The 15,862-nt window shown below is 57.9% G+C and overlaps 2 protein-coding genes across 2 annotated transcripts; one reads left to right on the top strand and one right to left on the bottom strand.

Moving 5' to 3' along the window:
- Positions 1-2,135: 2,135 nt before the first annotated feature.
- Positions 2,136-3,203, bottom strand: ISG15 (ISG15 ubiquitin like modifier). Its single transcript, XM_079778059.1, has 2 exons — positions 3,097-3,203; positions 2,136-2,680 (listed from the first exon to the last, which is right to left on the bottom strand). Exons 1-2 carry the CDS (start codon positions 3,097-3,099, stop codon positions 2,189-2,191), a joined length of 495 nt encoding a protein of 164 aa, XP_079634185.1. The 5' UTR covers positions 3,100-3,203; the 3' UTR covers positions 2,136-2,188.
- Positions 3,204-9,062: 5,859 nt separating this feature from the next.
- Positions 9,063-14,716, top strand: HES4 (hes family bHLH transcription factor 4). The gene is made up of 4 exons (XM_079776912.1): positions 9,063-9,289; positions 9,376-9,471; positions 9,567-9,654; positions 9,735-14,716. The coding sequence occupies exons 1-4, from the start codon at positions 9,182-9,184 to the stop codon at positions 10,118-10,120; spliced, it is 678 nt and encodes a 225-aa protein (XP_079633038.1). The 5' UTR covers positions 9,063-9,181; the 3' UTR covers positions 10,121-14,716.
- Positions 14,717-15,862: the final 1,146 nt, after the last annotated feature.

Consider the following 15,862-nt stretch of genomic DNA (forward strand, 5'->3'; position numbering starts at 1 on the left):
CCGGGGGCGGGGCGGGGGCGGGACCCGGAGAGCACCGCCCCTAGCCGCTCCCGCCCCCCTCACCGCCGCCGCCCGCGCCGCCCCTGCCCGCCCGGCGCCCCGCGATCCGCGCCGGCCCCACGAACAAAGCGCCGGGAGAGCGGCGCCGAGCGGAGGCTGGGCTGGGGAGAAGGGGCGGCTGGGCCGGGTCGAGGAGGGCGGTGGGTCAGGCCCGGGCGGAGGGCAGCCCAGGGTGCTGTGTGCTGCGGCGGCCCCCACGGACGGCCCCCCGCGGACGAATGTCCCTCCCCCCCCCCCCCCGGCGCGCGTCCCCGCCCCAGGCACTGCGGCTGGAGCCGGGTTAATGCATAATCTGGAGGCGACGTGACGGGACTTCCAAGGGGCTCCAGACCACTCCGGGGCCGGAGCGGCGGGGGCTCCCCGGCCGCGGGAAGGGGCTGCCAGTTGCCGGGACCCCGCCGCCGCTGGAGCCCCTGCAGAACAGGGAACCTGCGGGGGGACTGCAGCCCCTAGCAGCCCCCGGACGGAAGCTCGGCAGGGCCGGGACCCCCGCGGGTTCGGGAGGGGCGGCCGTTCCATAGGCCACGCCCCCCGCGGGCGAGGGCCAATGCGGTCCGGGCGCTGCGCCGATTGGTCAAAACTGAGCGCAGACCCGCCTACCTCCCGTTCCTGGGTCAGCTCGGGCCTCACTGCAGGGCGGAGGGCGCTCCCTGCCGTCCAGCGGCGGCAATTGCGGGTCACTGGTTGCGGGGGCGGGGGTCTTGGGGGGGCGGCCAGCCACGCCCCCTCCCAGCTCCCAGAATCGCGCTGCTCCCGCCCGGCTAAGTGCAGGGACAAACTGCGATCCAGAACGTCCAAATTGGAGCCTGGCCTGGCTGACGATCGAGGGGGAGGGGGAGGAGGCCCCTTCCGTTCTCCCAGGGCTGGATGTGAGGTGCCCCCTCACCAAGCCTGCCACAGAGCTGGGGCCAGGAGCTAGGAAGGGATAGCTATGCAGAGCCCCCTCTGAAGGACCCTACGTCTCCAGACCCTGTGGGGGGTTCAGGAAAGGAGGATGGCATCAAGGTGTGTGCTTACACTTGCTGACTTGCAGTAAAGAGGTGATTGTGGGGCCCAGGAAATGTGGCTGGATCTTGGAGAGCCCCCCGCACGCATCTGTCCTAGGCAAGGCAGACCTGAGGCTGCGCCCCACCCCTCAGCCCAAATACGGACTCCCACAGACCAGAAAGGGGACGCTGGGTCTCCAGCCAAATAACTTGCCCGAATAGTCTGAAAGCTGAGGTCTGAGTGTCCCCAGAATCTTGGACTTTGGCCCAGAGAGCTGTCTGTTCTGTCACCCCCATCTTGCCTGTGTCCAAGGCTGGCTCAGCCTGGCTCCTGTGGGCTCATTTGGGAAACGGGGGTAGCATCTGGTGTGGAAGCACGTGCAGCCTGTGCCAGGCGGTGCTCCCCAAAGCTCTTCTACAGGAGTCCCCCATTCAGGCGTCCTTCCCTCTGGCCACGACCTCTCCATTAAGTAAAACCCGAAGGCAGGTGTATGTATGTTTCGAACAGCCTCCACTCAGCAAGTCACCAGTGGTGACGTGTATGTTCAGGCCCTGTCCACACCCCTTCCAGACCAATGCAGACTGGACAGGGTGGGCTAGTGGGTCCCGGAGGACAGAGAGGCCCGGAGCCCCACCTCCCAGCTTACCCAGGCAGGCCCTAGGACTCCCCTCCCTCACCGCTTCCAGGGGTGCTGATCCCAGTGGGGACATCGCCTTGTGGCCTTTGGGGTCTGACCTGGCCTCCCCCCCCCCCATGCTGTCTGCTGACCCAGATGTTGGGTGGGGCCAGTTGTGCAAGGGCCTGACCATGCTTCACCTGGGCCAGGGATGGACCCCAGTGAGGCCTTTTTCTTTCTCTAGAAGTTAATTTCCCGAAGGTGTGGGAACACACCTCCAGTCTTTCTGCAGGGTGGGGGTGTGGGAGAGCGTTGTTACTAGTTGATCCTACTCGGCTCTGGGCTGTGACCACCCAGGGACCCTGGGTCTGCTTGCCTTCCTCCTCCTCCACCTCTCCCCCAGGGTTCATCAGCGGAAGCGAGAGTGACAGGGCAGGAGTGAGGGAAGATGCAGAGGCAGCCAGTTAGCTTTGCATCAACGTTTATTATGGGCCCCCTTGGCCAGGGACTTGCTGGTGGTGGCTCTTAGCGCTGTCCTCCTGGCCCCTCCTTGCCCCCCCGAAGGCGCAGATTCATCTGCACAGTGCAGTGGGGTGTGAGGTCGTACTCCCCCAGCTGCTGCTCATCATCCAGGGGCTTCCCCTGGAAATTCAGCCAGAACTGGTCGACCTTCGTGCTCTCCCGGTCAGCCACCTGCTGCTTGAGTTCGGCCACCTTCTGCGTCAGCAGGACCTCGTAGGCGCTGGTGTGGCCCCTCTCGTTCCTCACCAGGATGCTCAGGGGCTTGTCGCAGCTCTGCACCACCAGCACGACCTCGCTGCCGGAGCGCAGGCCCTGGTGGGCCAGGGGAACCCCGTCCTGCAGCACTTTACTGCTTGCCTGGACCACCAGGCGCTGCTGGAAGGCGGGCACTTGGATCTCCTGGGTGATCAGCTGCTTCAGTTCCGACAACAGCATGGAGTCCCTCATGGGCACCCGGAACTCCTTGCTCAGCATCTTCACCCTCAGGTACCCGCCCTGTGGGCATCACACGGAGCTCAGAGACCCTGGTACCACTACACGCAAGACCTTGGTCGCAGGGCAAGCTCCTAGGGCCCTGGACCCTGCTCCCTCCTCTGTGTCCTCTCCACCCACCAGGAGAGACCTCAAGTGCAGGAGACAGAAGCACAAGGGGGCATTTCTAGAGGAACAGCCAGCCTCCCGTGACCATCTACTTGGTCTCGCTTCACTAGTTAAGCTGTCCCCCAAGGGACCTAGAAGCAGCCACTGGGCAGAACCCACCTTCCAAGGCCCAGACCCTGGTGTCAGGAGGAGCCCTGGTGTCCACTTAGGAACCTGGGAGCTTGGCGCAGCTCTGTTTGCCTGGCACACAGGGAGGGAGAGGGTAATGGAGTGGTGCCCAGCCCACCTGTCCAGCCTGTTACCCGCCTCACCATGGCTGTGGGCTCTGATGCCAGGTCCTTCCCAGGCCGTGACGACGATGAGGAGGATGATGAGTTCACTGTCTCAGCTCCAGCTCCTTCTCCGGCAGGCGCTGAGGGCTCACCCCTTTTCTGAGCCTGAGCCTCACACGTCAGGGGGCGTGTCTGGGAGCAGCCTCACCAGCCACCGATTCAGCTTCAGTTTCAGTTTTCGTTTCCCAAAGGCGAGCCTGGGAGCCAGTGGCAGAAACTGAGCCCAAGGAGAACAGTAAGGAATCCTTGGAGGGACTTCCCACCCGCCCGCGGCGCCCAGGGTGGGACACCCTGTGTGCCTCCTCCCCCGGAGTGTGCATTCCAAACCCCCGCCCCCCCAAATGACCTGCACTTCAACAAAAGCCATAACAACATGAAGTGATGATGGGAAAGTTTCACTTTCCATTTACCAACTTTCGAAAGTAACAAACTTGGAAAATCTTGTCACAGTTAATTCAGAAATAACAAAATAGTGACAACCCAAACTACCCAGGGATGGTCACCAATATTTGTTCAGATTTTTTTTTTTTAATGAAAGAGATGTATCTTTTATTTTCTACAAAAATGAACTCGTGGACATTACTGCGAAAGTGAAAAGACTACCCACAAAAATGGGAGAAAATATTTGCAAATCGTATGTCAGATAAGGGTCTAGTATCCATAATATAAAAATAAATCTTACAACTCAACAACAAAAATATTACTCAATTAAAAATTGGTCAAAGGACTTGAACAGCATGTCGCCATAGAAAATATACAAATGGGCACAGCCTCTTGAAAATATGCTCAATATCATTGGGCATTAGGGAAATGCTAGTTAAAGCCACAACGAGATATGTCACACCCACTAGCATGACTATAAATAATAATAATCTATAATAATAAAAGCGTAATATGCTAATTAGACCAGACATCCTTCCAGGCGAAGCTGGGGCTGCGAGGGAAGCCCAGGTCCCGGGTGCCAGAGGGAAGCCGGTGCTGCCAGCTGCCAGCCAGGGGAAGGAAGGCCCACTCTTGCACGAATTTTGTGCATTGGGCCTCTTAATAACAGAACAAGTGCTAATGAGGATGGAGAAACTGGAACTTTCATACATTGCTGATGAGAATGTGAAATGGCGCAGCCACTGTGGAAAACAGACATTCCTCAAAGAGTTAAACAGGCCTGGTTGGTGTCTCAGTTGGTCAGAGCGGCATCCTGTGCACCAAAGGGTCTGGTTTAACTCCCAGACAGGGCACATACCCAGGTTTTGGGTTTGATCCTGGGTCAGGGTGAGTACTGGAGGCAACCAATCCATGTTCCTTTCTCTCTCTCTCCCCCTTTCCCCTCTCCATTTCTCTCTCTTTTGAATCAATGAAAAATATACCCTCTAGTGAGGGTTACAACAACAAAAAGTCAAAGAGTGGCAAAGAGAAAATGTTTTGAATATGAATCTTTAAATACGTTTTTTATTGATTTGTAGAGAGAGAGGAAGGGAGAGGGATAGAGAAACAGAAACATTGATGAGAGAGGAACATCATTGATCGGCAGCCTCCTGCACACCCCCTACTGGGGATCAAGCCCGCAACCTGACGAAAATCAACTAGTGACTTGGTTCCTGGGTCGACATTCAACCGCTGAGCCACACCGGCTGGGCTGAATATAAATCTTGACCATTCCTCCCCTCCACCCCCCAAAACTCTGATAAGGCACCAAAATTGTTAACACGCACAAAAATGATTTTTGAAAACTTTAAAAATTATTTTAAGTTTATATCTTGACCCATTCCTTGCATAAATAATATTGGTGTTATATATATATATTAAAAAAAAAACACCACAAAGAGGAAAAACAAACAAAAAAGAAAGCCACAAACATTTTTTGAAACAATAAAAAGAATACACAGAGAGTTAAAACGCCCCAACCTCCCCCGATGACCATTCTTAAACATGCTTTATATGTCTGCTGATTTCTTCCTTTTTTTTCTTTATTGAATAAGGTATTACATATGTGTCCTTATCACCTCATTGCCCCCCACCCGCCACCCCTCACCTCATGCCCTGCTGATTTCTTAATACGTGACATACGGGTACTTTTAGTTCCTTTGTCCCATGTGACCTGATGTCTTCCTGCTTTCATCAGGAGGACCTGAAAACCACAGAGGCGACGTGACAGAACCTGTGGGAGCACATGTTTCAAATCACCACAAACCCGTGGCTTAAAACAACAGAAATGTATGCCCTCACAGTGCTACAGGCCAGAGGGCTGAAATCAGGGGGACTAAATGACCATGATTAAAAATAATCTGATTGTATGTGGTTTACAGAAGGCAAGAATCATCTGAGATATAAAAGATACAGGAAATTTAAAAGGGGATGAAAAGAGACATGTCATACAAATATTAGCTAAAAGGAAATAAATGTGGCCCAGCCGGCAGGGCTCAGTGGTTGAGTGTTGACCTATGAACCAGGAGGTCACCATTCCAGTCAGTCAGGGCACACGGCTGGGTTGCAGACTCGATCCCCAGTGTGGGATGTGCAGGAGGCAGCCGATCAATGATTCTCTCTCATCATTGATGTTTCTCTCTCTCTCTCCCTTCCTCTCTGAAATCAATAAAAGTACATTAAAAAAATATATTAGATTGTACCTAACAACATGGCCACAAAATAGTTAAGTTCTGGTCCCAAACCTTAATATTCTATTTATGAAATCACAACAGTCTTTTATAAAGGGGCCTTTGGTTAATATTGGGGCTTATTTACAAACGAACTTAAACTTCCTTAAACCTTTAAAATAGCATAGGTAACTTTTCATATTCTTGACTAGAGGCCCGGTGCATGAATTCGTGCACAGGTGGAGTCCCTCGGCCTGGATCAGGCCGCGGGGGAAGCCGGGGGGGGGGGGGGGGGGGGGGGGGAGACTGTGGGAGGTTGGCGGGCCTTGGGAGGTTGGCTGTGGGAGTGCATTGACCACCAGGGGCAGCTCCTGCATTGAGCGTCTGCCCCCTGGTGGTCAGTACGCCTCATAGCAACTGGTTGACCAGTCGTTTGATAGTTCGGTTGCTTAGGCTTTTATATATATAGATTGTATTTTGAAGCCCTTCATATATGTAACAACAGCAGCAACCAAACGCCTTCCCAAGTACCTCTCAGTCCTCGCCACTGACCCCTGCACACTTGGCCCAGGGCACCATCTCCTCTCACCTGGGCTACTGCAGGTACAGCCTAGTAGTCCTGCTTCTATCCCTCCCCCCACGGCCCCGGAGTGATAAGCTGGCCACACACAGGGGTGCTGGCCACACACAGGAACACTGGCCATTCTGGCTCCTTCTCATCTCCTTTCCTCTGGCACTTGGCTCGCTCGTGCCCCAGTTCCTGGCACTGCCTGTCCGTCTTTCTGGAATGTCCCCTGCACCTCACCCCACCCCCCAAGATACAGGCGGCTCACTTCCTGCACCTCCTTCAAGTCACAGGCCTGAGGAGACCCTGGGTGGGAGGCACCCCTCCCTCTCTGGAAAGGGTCTAGGCAGCACCTCCCTGCCTCAGTCTCCCCAGGAGGACCTGAAAACCTGTCCCATTCTCTTGCCTGCCTCCTGGGCACTAACAGCTGTCGCTGACATGTGTCCAGTTCTATGTTCTGGATGCTTCCAAAGTAGGATCTCAGTCATCTCCCCAATGACGCCGGGAAAAATAGAAAGATAACCTATTGCATAGGCGAGGAAACAGGTACGGGGCGAGTGAGCCCAGCTGACAACTCCAAGGGAAAGGAAGGTCAAGAACAGGGCTCCCAGGCCAGTTTTTTCCGTCTGAACTGACTGCCTATCTGGTCTCTGTGGGCGGCTGGGGTGGTCCAGAACCCCCTAGACTGGTCCCAGCGCCCCCTTTCCCCCCCAGGAAGTGCGGGTCCCCAGCTTCTCCCCAAGACGCCTAGAAGGAGAAGGTCCAGGTGGCCCCTGGGGGTCCAGTGGGGGCTCCAGGTCTGGGAGACCTCCTGGCCAGCAGGACTAGTCCGAGCAGGCAGTGGAACCATCAGCGCTGCCAGGCGGTTCTGGGTGGGCAGGTCCCCTCCGCGGATCTCTGTCCCCCTGTCTTCCCAGCGCCTCCTGCCTAGCTCCACTGGCTCCTCTGGGGCAGTAGAAGGTGGGGGTGGGGGTGGGGGCGGCCTCACCTTGGTGAGCGGCAGCTCGGCCTGAGGCCAGTCCGGAGGCCCGCACCCGCACACCCGTGTAGGCACGTGTGTGGCAAGGAGGATCTGAGCGCCTCCCGCCACGCCTGGCGCCCCAGACTGACCTCCGAGGGGCCGGCGTGGCTCCAGGATACTGGAAGGCTTCCCGGAGGCCAGCGGGGCTTTGCTTTGCTTTGCACCAGGGCCTGATGGATCCCGGGCGGTGTTGGGGCAGGGCCTCCGTGGACGCCACCACTAGGTAGGCTCCCAGCAGGCGAGGTGACCCTTGGGCGCAGACAGTGGGCTCTCTCTCTGGGTCAGAAAAGCCCCTCGAGGCCGCCCCTCTTCCCTCTGGGGCCGGAAGCCCCCGCGGCCCCTCCCCATCCCTCTGATTCCGCGGCCAGCCCTCCACGCAGCCTTGCTTGCCGCCTACTTCCCTGAAGACCCCGACCACCGGCGGAAGAAGGGCCTCCACTCCCCAGCAGCCCCCGCCCCCATGTCCGTCTTACAGCCGAGCAGTGATTGTTTGTCCGCCTGCCTCCCACCGGTTAGAAGTTCCAAGGCCAGGCCGACTCGTGGGCCTTGGAAAACGTGGGCAACGGGCCGGAGACCCCGAGGACTCAGGACTGTAGCGCTCCTGCCACACAATTCAAAATGAAAACAACGTCAAACACGACATTAGGCCCAGCCCAGCCCTGGCCGGCTGTGCTCAGCGGATAGAGCGTCCCCTGCAGACTGAAGGGCCCGGGTTTCCATCCCGGTCATGCCCTGGGTTGCGGGCTCGATCCCAGGTGTGGGACCTGCAGGAGGCAGCCGATCCATGATTCTCTCTCATCATTGATATTTCTGTGTCTCTCTTCCTCTCTGAAATCAATATTTTTAGAAAAGAAAGTAAGCATAGCCCTGTTTCCCTCACTTTGCCTCTTTAAAATAAACAAAACCTTAGCTATTGTCCCTCCACGTTGCTGGTGGGGCTGACCCTGATGTCCTGAAACCTAGGGGGTGACATCACCAGCCCCATGAGTCACCCCATTGGCTCGCGTCATCACCTACCTTCACCCTGAGACAATCATCTCTGATTATCTGGGGACCTCACCAGCCTCACCTGGGACAGGTTTACGGTCTGTCTGATGACGTCATCCTATCTGACTGGTGACGTCCCTCTACCTGCCCGCGGCTTCACCCTCATTGGTCTTGTGCCATCATTTAATTGTGCTGTGATGCCACCCTGACTGTATGACCTTTGCCAGCGCCCTCTCTCCTGCCCAGTGGCTGGCTCCCACGCCCACGTGTCACGGGTCATTCGTGGGCGCTGCAGGCGGCGGCATCCAGGGGGCTGAGACGCGGCAGGGCGATGCCCGGCTGTGCGGAGGCTCCAGGCCCGGCGGGACCGGGATGGCGGAGAAGGAAGGGGGGTGTTGGTCGAGGTTCGTCCTCCCCCCCGGACTCGGTTCCCCTCGAGAATTTCCCTTTCAGACTTCCCGCTCAGGGGAAGGCGGGCCTCGCGACTCCGCCCGGGTCCACAGCCCGGCGCCCAGGGGGCCTCCTGCCCGAGCGCCGCTCGCAGGGGGCGGCACGGCGGTTTCCCGCCGGGGCCGGAGGCGGGGCCGGAGGCGGGCGCGGGATGAGGCCCAGCTCCCTCCCCTTTGTCCCCCGCGGGTCGGCGGGCCGGGAGCCGACGCGTGACGGACAGTTGCCGCGGGCAGCCGGGGGGCGGTGGCCCAGCGGCCGGCGGGGCGGGCGGGAGGGCGGAGCGGCCGCTCATTGGCTGACGCAAGTGTGGGAAAGAGAGCGGAGCGGGGTTCACACACCCGCGGGGGGCGCTTCCTTAAATAGCCGGGAAGCGTCCGCGCGCGGGCCTGGAGCCTGTAGGACCCGGACTCGGGGCGCCGCGCCCGCCGGCACCGGGGCGCAGGGCTCACCATGCCGGCGGACACGCCGGGGAAGCCGAGAACCTCGCCGCGGGCAGTCGCGCTCGCCAGCGCCAGCCGAACCCCCAACCGACTCCGGAGTGCGGCCGCGCACCGGAAGGTGGGACCGGGTCGGGCCTGGGCGGGAGGCGCATGGGGGGACGGATGGACGCGGGACTCAGCCACGGCCCACGGCCCGACCTGCAGTCCTCCAAGCCGGTCATGGAGAAGCGGCGCCGAGCGCGAATCAACGAGAGCCTCGCTCAGCTCAAGACCCTCCTCCTGGACGCGCTCAGGAAAGAGGTAAGTCGGGGCGGAGCGAGATCGAGGGACCGAGGCGCGGAGCCTGAGTCGGGGGCACTGCTGGCTGCAGCCGCTCACACCGGCTCCGCCCCCAGAGCGCCCGCCACTCGAAGCTGGAGAAGGCGGACATCCTGGAGATGACCGTGAGGCACCTGCGGAGCCTTCGGCGCGGGCCAGGGGCAGGTGAGACACGGTGGCGAGAGGGAGGGGGCGGTGCGCGGGACCGCCACGGCGAACCCACCACCTGTCCCCGCTGCCTCCAGCCGCGCTGGGCGCCGACTCCGCCGTCCTGAGCAAGTACCGCGCCGGCTTCAGCGAGTGCCTGGCCGAGGTGCACCGCTTCCTGGCCGCCTGCGAGGACATCCCGGCCGACGTGCGCTCCCGCCTGCTCGGCCACCTGGCGGCCTGCCTGGGCCAGCTGGGTCCGCCGAGCCGCTCGGCGCCCCCGGCCCCCGCTACGGAAGGTCCCACGCCAGAGGTCTACGTGGGCCGCCAGCCGCTGCCGGGTTTCGACGGCCCCTTCCCCCCGCTGCGCCCTGAAACGGCCTTCGCGCCGCTGCTCCTGCAGGGCCTGACCCGTGCGCCCCCCGCCGCCCCCTCGGCGGGGCTGCAGGGCCGCAGTGCGCCCTGGAGGCCTTGGCTGCGGTGAGGCCGCCCCGATCCAGACCCGCGGCCTTTGCTGAGACTGTAATGAGGAATATTTATTTCCAGCGGCTGCAATGAGAGTTTTGTGTTTGTTTCTGTCTTTTCCGGGAAGGATCTAGTCTGGTAGCGCGTGTGGCATCAGCGCTCAGCGGCGGCGGCGGAGCCGCCAAGCTCCGTGCGGGTTCCGCCCCCTTCCCCAGGCCCCGCCCTCCTGACAGGTGCGCCCCCTCTAGGGTCCGCCCAGGCGTCGCGTTTGCCCGCACCCGGGCAGGAGCCAGCGATCCACCTTGAAGTGGGAGGGGGGTGTGAGGTCTGCAGGAGGCTCAGGCAGAAGGCGACAGTCACCACGTTTTCCAGAATACACCCCATTGTTGGGAAGCGCCAGTCCAGCGTCACTGGGCAATATTTTTAAGGCGCCTGGTCCACCTCCTGCTTTGTTCTCACGTTTACCGTCTGTCCCCTCCTCCGTGAACCGTGCCCTAGGCCAGTCTCCCCAGCACTGGGGACCAGCAGGAGAGGGCATCAGAGTGCCCCGGGCAGGGAACTGGAGTGAGGCTGGCACAAGCACTTAGTCCGGGGCTCAGAGGGTGCGCTCCCACCAAAGTCCAGTCCTGCTGAGTGCCTGGCCTTGCCCTGGGACCACCCCCCTCCCCGACAGTGAGAAAGGACTGGGGGTTCATTCTGCGTAAGCGTCCGTCCTGAGCCTCTGCGTGTGTCAGCGCTGCAATACAAGACTGCGACGCCAGGTGGCGTTGAACACTGGGCCAGGAGTCTGCCGGGGCCTGCGCTCCCGGTGCAATGACGGGGTGGTCCCAGGTACACAGCCTGGACTGGAAGCGCCTGAGGCGGAGCCAAGATTAATTTCCCAACCGCAGTTCAGATTGTTGCCTGCCTGCCGCCTGCCCGGCCAGGGCCTATCCCGGAGGAGGAGGGTGAGTCTCTGCCTGAGGCTGGCCTGCCCCTCCTTCAAGGCTCCCACGTCTGCCCTCCTGGCGGGGAATCTCCAAGTCCTCACCAGGCCAGTCTTCCCTGCTCTCTGGCGCCTTGCGCACGTGTCCCTGAGCGTCAGGGCCTGGGTCAGTGGCTTAGGATGGTGGCAGCGGTGTGGACACACACACTCAGTAGGCCTGGGAGGCCCTCCTGAGCAGGAGGGTTGCAGAGGGTCTGTACTGGGGGAGGGGAGCTCAGGGAGGGGAAGGCCTGGGGGTGTGGGGTGTGCAGCCTCAGTGGGTAGGGGAAGAGTCAGGGCCTGCTCAGAGCTGAGCCCCACACTTGGAACCACTCAGTCCACACTGACCTAATGGATTAATTTGCATGAAAGCTGGAGCCAGGAGGTTTGGGGAGGGTCGTCATCCTAGTTCGGTTAGGGAGGTCTGAGAAGCAGACGGAGCTGAGGCAGCCCCACGGTGAGGGCCTGGGCAGAGGGCAGCACCAAGGGGCTGTCCCAGGCCCTCCTCAGGCTGTAGCTTTCCGGCAACTGAGGGCAGCTGGCTCTGGAACAGCAGCCTAGACTCCAGCTGTGGAAGGAAGCACTCCCCCCCATCCCCCCCGCCAGCCTGGACAACTGCCCAGGCCAGTGGAGAGCTGGGGCCAACCCTGTGGTGGGAGCTGGAGCCCAAACCGTGGAGTGCTGTCCCCACTGGGGTCTCTTCCCCTCAACTTCCTGCATCTCCCCTGGCCTCTGATGGGATCTGGGTCATTCCCTGATCCCCTCACCCCCCACCAGCTATTTTTATCTTGGTTTTCATCTTGCAGCCACTTCCTGCTAAGTAGTGATGAAACACCTTCTCAGGCCTGGCCTGTGGAGGGGCAGGGAGGGACCAGAACTCCCTCCTGGGGGGCGGGTATGTGCTTAGTCACTTCCCTCCATGGCAGGCAGTGTCTTGTTCTCCAGTGTCTTTGGCCTCCTTCCAGCTGGTTCCTGCAAGGGCCATGGGTCAATAAATGTTTGCCGAGTTAATGTGCGTTGTCAGCCGATCCGCCTGCTCTGGGTGTTGGTGCCTGTCGGTCCCTTTGCCTATGTCTGTCTGCCTGTAGGGCCAGGGCTTGGGGACCAGACAATGACAGCAAATCATAGGTATGAGCTCAGGAGGAAGAACCAGTCCAGGAAATTTGCCGTGGGGGACAGGCTGGGGCAGCCCCCACTGTGGTGCCCGATTCTCTCCAGGCACCAGCAACTTCCTCCCCTCCATGGGGACACTTGCTCCCCAAAGCTGGGCTGGGCTGGGCTGTCCATCTCTGCTCCCTGGAGCCCTGGGGGTACACCCCTCCTGGGATGCACCCTTGTTGGGCAAAGAATCGACCCTGGGCTTGCAGTCTCCCCGAGGCCCCCGTGACCCCTCCTGGTATTCAGCTCCCGCAGAAGTGACTGACTGTCTCTTCAAGACAAGGTTGCAAGTGCTGCCTGCTCTCTGTCTGTCTGACAATGTTCACTCTGGGGAGACCAGCTGTGCTTTGCCATGAAGAAGGCAACCCAGAGTGGCCTTGAGACCTGCGGTCACCGCCATGACAGTCGGCTCAGTAGCAGGTCCTCTGGCACCGTCCGGCCCTCAGACAAGCCCCAGTTGCAGCAACAGTCAGGGCTGCTCCTGGAGTCCCTGAGCCAGAACCCCAGAGCCACTCCTGGACTCCTGGCCTTCAGACACTGAATGGAGAATGAATGCTGGTTGTTTCAAGCTGCCAAGTTTTAGGTTAATCGGTTACGCTAAATAAGAAATTTTATATAAAATCTAAGATAAATATAAATAACGATAGCAATAAACACATATGCCCACGGCCACCCAGGGATGACCCCTGCTGAGCCCTTGCAAGGATGGGACTGTGGGGGAGGACTGGGGTGGCAGTGGGAATAGATACAGCCCTGCAGCTGAGCTGACGAGCAGTGGGGCTTGGCCTGACTTTGATCTGGAAGCAGGTTCCCAGTGAGCCCCAATGGTGGGTGCAGCCCCTGCCATGTGGGTGCTGAGCAGCCACAGCTCATGCCACCCCAGTGGCATCCAGGCAGGGCTGGGGCATTTCTGTGGCAGTAACTGGTGGAGCATCCTCGATTGGAGCAGGGGTTGAGGGTGCACAGGCCCCAGGCTTCAAATAAGGATAGCACAGCCACAAACATGCCCAGGCCACAATGACCCTTCTGCAGCCTGGTAGCCAGGGTTACCAAAAAGCGCCTGGCTGCTGCCACCTCAAAGGTGTCACCTCCTGGTGCCCACCTGACCCTGACACTCACCTGGCCACCTGGTGGCTTTGGGCTTGCTTCGACTGAGGGACACTGATATCTGCGCGGGCGTGCTGGCTCAGTAGAATGGGTCAGTGCTGGAAGCTTGAAGCCCTGTGCTTGGCCCACATCACCCTCTGCCCTCACAGTAAGGGAGGTGCAGATACCTGAGCAGCAATAGCTTCCCACCTCCAGCCCTCCCATCCTTACCCTGGGGGTGGGGCTCCCCCAGCATCCCTCCTTGCCTTGTCCCAGCACAGTGAGGGGAAGGGCCCAGCAGCCCCAAGTGTGGGGAGGCACCATTGTCTTCTCCTGGCTCCCATGCCCACCCCCCAACTTCTGTGCCGGCCACAGTCTGAGCCAAAAATCCCTGCCCAGGGGCTGGCTGGCTCCAGCCTGAGCACTTCCAACTCCTGACCCTCTTACTGTCTTTCAAGGCCCCAGGCACTTCAGCACCCTGGACGTGGGCTCTCCTTGCCAACCCAGGTCAGGAAAGTGTTACACAGACCTTGGCCAGGCTGTTCTATGGGGACCAGGAGCAAATCTTCATGATTTGGGTGGCATCCCGTGCACCGAGAGGTTGCTGGTTCGATTTCCGGTCATGGCACATGCCTGGGTTGCGGGCTGGATCCCAAGTAGGGGGCATGCAGGAGGCAGCCGATCAATGTTGTGCTCTCACATTGATGTTTCTCTCTTCTCCCTCTCTCTAAAAATCAAACTATCATTAAAATATATATTCAAAGTAGACTTCATACAAGTTAAAATGCTTTGTACTTCAAAGGACATTAGCAAACAAGCAAAAAGACACAGAATGGGTGACAATATTTGCAAAACATTGACAAGGGACTTGTCTTTAGAATATATAAATAACTCAACTCAATAATAAAAAAAGATTAAAAATCCAACTTTAAAAATGCATGAAGAATCTGAATAGACAATAAATAGCGCATGAAAAGGTGCTCAGCATCATTGGCCATCAGGGAAATTTAAATCCAAACCACGAAGAGATGCCGCTTCACTCTAAGATCACTATAATTAAAGAGACAGTAATAAATGTTAGGAGCTTGTGGAGAAATTGAAACATTTATATGTTTTTGGTAAGAATGTAAAATGGGCCTGACCAGTGTGGCTCAGTGGTTGAGCATCAACTATGAACTAGGAGGTCATGGTTTGATTCCTGGTCTGGGCACATGCCTGGGTTGTGGGCTCGGTCCCCAGTGTGGGGCATGCAGGAGGCAGCCGATAGATGATTCTCATCATTGATGTTTCTCTCCCTCTCCCTTCCTTTCTGAAATCAATAAAAATAAATAAATTTTTAAGTAAAATGGTGCAGCCACTTAATTTTTTAAAATTACTTTATTGATTAAGGTATCACATATTTGTCATCAACCCCCCCATTCCCTTCCCAAACCCCCCCACACGCATGCCCCCCTCCCCCTGTTGTCCGTGATCACTGGTTAGGCTCATATGCAAGTACACAAGTCCTTTGGTTGATCTATCTCCCTTGTCCCCACCCTCCCCTACCTTCCCTCTGAGGTCTGACAGTCTGATCAATGCTGTTCTTGTTCTTCAGTCTATGTTGTTCATCTTTTCCCCTAGATGAGTGAGCTCATGTGATGCTAGGAATACACTTATAGGAACCGAAAATGAGACAAGCAATAATAGTTATGCTGAGAGGCAAATGAATCAGTCTATAGTGAGTTTCTTTCTGGGGCCACTTAATTTTTTGAAATAAATCTTTTTATTGTTAAAAGTATATATGTCCCTCCCCGCCCCCACCTCCTCCAGCCTGTCCCCTCCCCACCCCAGGCCTTCACCATCCTACTGTCTGTGTCCATGGGTTAGGTGCAGCCACTTTAGAAAAAGTCGGGAAGTTCCTCAAAAGATTAACTGTAGGATTACCATGTGCCCCAGCAATTCCATTCCTGGGCCTGGACCCACAAGAAATGAAAACAAATGTCCACAGAAAAGCATGTGCAGTATCCTATATAATAAAAGCCTAATATGCAGATCGACCTAATGGCGGAATGACTGGTCACTATGACATGCACTGACCACCAGGGGGCAGACACTCAATGCAGGAGTTGCTGTGACGCACACAGAGAAACGGCACCAAGGACCTGGCACTGACAAAGCAACACTCAGCTTCCCCCAAGTGGGACACAGGCCCCACCACCACCCCGGAGCAACAGCCCACCAAATTGCAGCCGATGCTGCCATGGTGCAAAATGTGGCCCACAGCCCAGCCCAGCCTGCAAACGGTGTCTGTGGGCACTGGGTAATGATGTCACGTTTTTGTTGACATTCTGAAGCCGAAATTGTCAACAGAATATGTCTGAAGGCCAACTATTGCCACAACGTACCTCTGAAGCCGAAAGAAGCCAGTGTCATCGACAGAATATGTCTGAAGAACAGTCATCAACAAGTACTACCAACAATGTAGGAACTGCCTTCACAGCGAAAATGAGGTAAATGAGGATGCAATTATCGAACACAGTTGTGGTGGAATGACTGTTACATGTCAATTTTGCC

This window comes from Cnephaeus nilssonii (genome assembly GCF_951640355.1).
Source record: "Cnephaeus nilssonii genome assembly, chromosome: 7".
In the NCBI taxonomy this organism is placed as follows: domain Eukaryota; kingdom Metazoa; phylum Chordata; class Mammalia; order Chiroptera; family Vespertilionidae; genus Cnephaeus; species Cnephaeus nilssonii.